Source organism: Alligator sinensis, unplaced genomic scaffold, assembly GCF_000455745.1.
Source record: "Alligator sinensis unplaced genomic scaffold, ASM45574v1 scaffold389_1, whole genome shotgun sequence".
NCBI lineage: Eukaryota > Metazoa > Chordata > Crocodylia > Alligatoridae > Alligator > Alligator sinensis.
The window spans coordinates 820370-825360 of NW_005841951.1; the positions used below are offsets into that span (position 1 = coordinate 820370).

At 36.6% G+C, this 4991-nt stretch overlaps 1 protein-coding gene across 6 annotated transcripts in view; it reads left to right on the forward strand.

The window, feature by feature from the left end:
* The first annotated feature begins 211 nt into the window (after positions 1–211).
* The window catches only part of ITGB6 (integrin subunit beta 6), a 60472-nt gene continuing 55692 nt past the window's right edge, over positions 212–4991 (forward strand). For 2 of the 6 annotated variants that reach the window (XR_003093238.1, XM_006020345.3), the window contains exons 1-3: positions 448–520; positions 689–765; positions 1512–1591. Coding sequence is in view for 4 of the 6 variants with exons in the window: in XM_006020345.3 (XP_006020407.1) it covers positions 705–765; positions 1512–1591 (141 nt within the window). In the remaining 2 variants the exon portion in view is untranslated. Of the gene's footprint in view, positions 227–447; positions 588–688; positions 766–1511; positions 1592–4991 lie in introns of those variants that run through there. The other 4 variants (XM_025199971.1, XM_025199969.1, XM_025199970.1 and 1 more) reach the window with 4 other exon arrangements.

The following is a 4991-nucleotide window of genomic DNA, read 5'->3' on the forward strand; positions in this document are numbered from 1 at the left end:
AATAATTTTTTTTTTATATTATAGTGTTAAAAATAAGGTGTTCCGTATTTTATATGCCTAAATTGGGTGTATGTTATTATTCAGTTATTAAAAAGTTAAGGTGATTTGATTTGATTTGATTTGATTTGTTTTCTTTCCACAGCTGATGTTACAAAATTCTCTCTGTGCCCTGAGACCTGAAAAAAATGGGATTTATACATTTCTACGGACACAGTCACCTTACTAAGTATGACCAGCTTGGCTATAGAAGTCTATCGCAAAAAAAAAAAAAGGCTTGAGATTATTTTAGAGTAATTAACTGTACATTTGATACACATGCCATGGACAGATTTTTCTAGGATCTGGAGACACTGCTGCTATTGACAAAAGGCTGCACCTGAATGAATTTCCCCACCTTCTTATTATTGTATACCTGTCTTCCTTATAAGGAAAACAAGGAAGTGTGATAAAGAACAGTGTTGAGCTCCATAACCATGTTGAAGTTGCTTTTATGCTCAGCCTGCCTTCTTTACCTATCCAGGTAGCTTTTGTTCTCATTCTAATTAATTTTCTGTCTGGTTAGTTTTGAAATTTCTCTGTAAACCAGTGTAAGTAACATCTTAAAACGTACACTTCAAGGCACTGATTTTTACAACATTCTGCACTTACATGGATGATAATTAATATGTTAAGATTTTTGTTTACACAGCCAGAACTGAAAACGAATGGGGATTGAATTGCTTTGCCTGTTCTTTCTATTTCTGCAAAGAACTAACAATGTACAAGGTAAGGCTCACAGGTAGTGAATTTTATTTCTTTAAAAGTGCAGTTAGCATTGTTTTATGCTTAGCAACTTAATATACACTGGCTCTTAGTGTTGTCTATTCAGTCATTCTTTCCCACTTAATGATTTACGATTTTTTTTTTTAGTAGGGGGGCAGTATGTCTAGTCTGTGAATGTACTTAAGATTTACATGTTCATAAGACAGTACTATGTGTATCAAACCTGCACATTTTTGAGCCAATGTAGTTATGTAAATTAAAGTTTGATCTGTTGTGACATTTCAAATTCCGTTCCTGGCTCTGCTTGTTTCTGTGCTATTTAACATCCTTTTAACTTATCAACTACCTTAAAAAGCAGAACAAAATGAATGCAAGCATGTATACAGGACTAATTCTTTAAAATTTCTGGGTATGCTGAGAATATATTAAATCTATAGCTCATGAATTAAACTTAGCAAGTAATGAAACATACGTTTCTGATAGAGGAGTAATCTTGTGGTATCCAAAAGTTATTTTTTCTAAAAATTGCTGCTAATACTTGTATGACTGGTAAAGTTAAACATTAGCCCCGGGGAAATAAAACTGATAAAGGTAAATATTTTAAATGATGGCATTTTAGCAATATTCTTAATTAATATACAGTAGTTTCCTATATTTTACTTTCAGCAGTTTGAAAAGAAAATACATTTAGGTAAACTGAATCAGTAAGCCTATTATTACTCTCTCTTATCTCCTGAATTTAAATCTAGGAAGTTGTACACTGGAGAGTGTGGTGACGTGTGAAGATTGTTTGCTTTGTGGACCCCGCTTTGCTTGGTGTTTTCAAGAGGTAAAGTAAATCATCTAAAACTTTCAAAGCATTACAAGTCTAAATGTTTTCATTGGCTATGATGAATCAATTATTGACTAAATTGGGACAGGTTCTGATTTTGCAAGGCACAAAATACTTTGTACAACTTTTCTGGGAATCAAAAGTGGAATAAATATGTAGAAAGCATAGTCTACTGTTCATTCTTAACATTTCTTTAAAAATGCCCCGGACCTAGCACCTATTTTTCAGCCTCTTAAGGAAGCTTGAGTCATCATTCTGGATGTGATTATTTTGGGATTTCCCAGTTCCTGGGGTAAAGGATGGAGTTCCCAAGAAAGGGATGTTTTGTGGCTAGAGCAGGAGGGTGGCAAACCAGGAAGCTGGATTTTTTGGGGGAGGTATTTCTCTCCAGTTTCTGAGCAAGTTACTCAACCTACCTCAGTTGTTCATCTGAATAATAAAATCTCCCTACCATACATCACTTGTTTTGGCTTTTAATTGGTTAGTATTTGTGCAGAGGCTGGCTATTGTAATTACCAGCTTGATAAAAAAAAGCTATAAGTAAATAAAAAGAGCAGCATCCAGCAAGAGCATTATGCTTGTCTTTTTAAGATAAAATGTGAAGAGTTATGTGGCTCAGAGCTTCTGATGTTCTGACTACTTCCTGTGGCACCTAGCTTTAAAATCTAGAGGTTTTGGCTGATATAAATGTCATGTATGGGCAGAGAGAGCTTTGTGAATCCCCATCAACTAATATCTAGCCAGTCAACTGATGATGGGGCCCATGAAAAGCCAGTTATAAAATTACTAACTAGCTAGGTATGTAGTGCAAAACTATTTCAAGTTACATAACTGTCTTGGACAACTGGACTGATTGTCTGGATTGATAACACAAGGACCCAACCCTACAAGGTGATGAGCCTCCAAATACCCATTATTTTCAGTTGTAAATAGGGCAGTAAGTACATACTAGGATTAGATCTTACAGACATGATAAATACATTATAAACGTGACGCATATAGATAAGACATCAGAGAAAAACCCCATAATTTATTATGGTACTTTATTATTCATGCCTCTCTAGCTAAGGCTAGCGTTTAATAAAATATTAACTCTTTCCTTCAGGGATTTTGGGGGTTGAATAAAACAAATGTTGTCTAAAATAAAACTAACAGAAAATCTGTGCCTGAGACCAGTGGCCCATTGAGCTAGCACAGCTAAAGCATACTAGGTGCTAGTATTTGACTCCCCAACCCAAATGACCAAATTCCCATCTGGGGTCACCTGGGGGCTCAAACTCATGTCCCTCTGGCCTCTGCTAGATACCTTAACCACTTTTCAAGTGTGCTGGCAAGACTGACTTGACCCTCTACAAAGGGTCTCACTAGGATCAAAAGGTGCTGTTTCTGTTTTATAATCCATTTTTCACCACTAGCAATTTAGGAAAAGGCAAGGAAGAATACTGCAAAAGCCAAAAACAGAGTGTTTCTAATGCTTTTTATGTGCTTATATAATCCACAAAGCAGGATTTTCTGAATGTGAAAGTTTGTGTGCTCTTAAATCATAATTTAAATATTGTTATTGGAGCCTGCAAAAAGCACAAATGAAAAACAATTTCATTCTTGAGTTTGGCAATAAAATGTATACCCCCTGTGTACTAATTGAATATTCAATGGAATTAATCATGAATTTTATATCACATGTAAGATGTGGAGCACACAAAGAATGTGCCTATTTAAAAGACTGAGCTTTTCAGCATCAGGATAGATTTCCAAAGGAGCTATAATAGTCTATTGGATAAATACACACATTTTAACTAGCTCTGAAATATGTGTTTATCTGATAATGCCTGTTTTAGTTTAGTTATGGCAGATGATATGGTTTCTCCTCAAGTGCTTCATAATAGTAGGTGATTTTAACATAGACGGGGTTTGATCCGTCTGTCAATAAGTTTTGCCTAAGTAAAAACTCAGAATCTGACCAAACTACAAAAAGGCATTCTTCCCCTCATATGTATCCAAATTCTTTCCACTGAAGTAACTGAAAGCCCTAGACACATTTATCTGAGGACGAATTTAGCATTCTATAAGAAATGAAGAGCAGTGACACCTTCCCTTTTAACTCTGACTTTCTGACATTTTATTTTTTCTTGATTTATAATACCCACCACAATTTTAACAGAATGTTTTTCAGTGATGACATTCAGGGGACATTTGTGGTCTAATAACTAAAGCCTAAATTTTTCATTGAAGCACAAGAAAAGCATGGGACCAGTGGCATGTGCACATGGTTGTACAGTGCCAAATACTGATCCCAACTCTGACACAGACTCCCTTTGGTCTTTGGTCAAACCAGTTTGGGCTAAAAGACAGACTTAGTTCTGCACCATCTACCCAGGCTCCTTATTTAGTATATAGGGAGAGTTGGGCACCTAAGACTGGGATTCACAGAAGCCAACACAACGGGTGAGAATCCCCCTGAACTAGCCAATAGGAAATGCTAAAGAGAAGATGGGAGTATAAGCCCTGCTCTTCAAATGTAGTTAGTATTCATAGTGATTAACCCCCTCTTGGAGTTAAGCATCTGATCCAGCTCAGTCCTTCTTTGCAAACATAATTTATTTTTTTTTAAAGAAAGAAAAAAACACAGAGCAGGGAAAGAAGAGGTATTTAAATATTAAATACACATTGAAACATACATAGGTCCAAGGAGGGCTGACAAGGCCAATCCGGCTGCTCTTGGGGTGCAAAGTCAGTGTCTATGCTTTCTCTAGCCCTGTCAATATTGTACAAAATTCAGTGGTTTCAACACAATAGACTGAGAATACCAGGTTACCCTGTACCCAAGGGATAAAAGTATGCATTTTGAAGGCAGAAGACCTTGATTCACCCCTGCTCCAAATCAAGTATTGTAGGATTTGAATCTGTACCCACTATATCTCAGGTGAATATTCTGACCATTGGACTAGTAGTTAGGCAAGCTCTAAAAACTCTGTCGGGTCCCTCATGTGAAATCAAAGGGAGAAAAAGACTTATTTGAGAATCCCATCGTTGTTTGGGCATCAGACAACTCAGTGGCATCAGGACTTGTAGGCATGGCCAGTGACAGGAATTCAGACACCTAGGGAACTGTATTGATAGAAAACTATGGAATTTAAGGGTGCCTATACATGTGCTCCAACATGTTCTAGTTAGATTAATCAAGTCTGCTGGAGCATTCTAATTAGAATGCTCCAGCATGCCTCACTGTCACATGTATTCAGCATCCCACGTTTCAAAATTGTGGTGGGGGCCCTTTAACTAAAACTCATTGAATGAGCTTTAAGTTAAAACGCCCTTGTGGCCATTTTGAAATTCAGGACACTAAATACATGTGACACTGCAGCGTTTTAATTAGAGAAACTTTCCAGGAACCGCT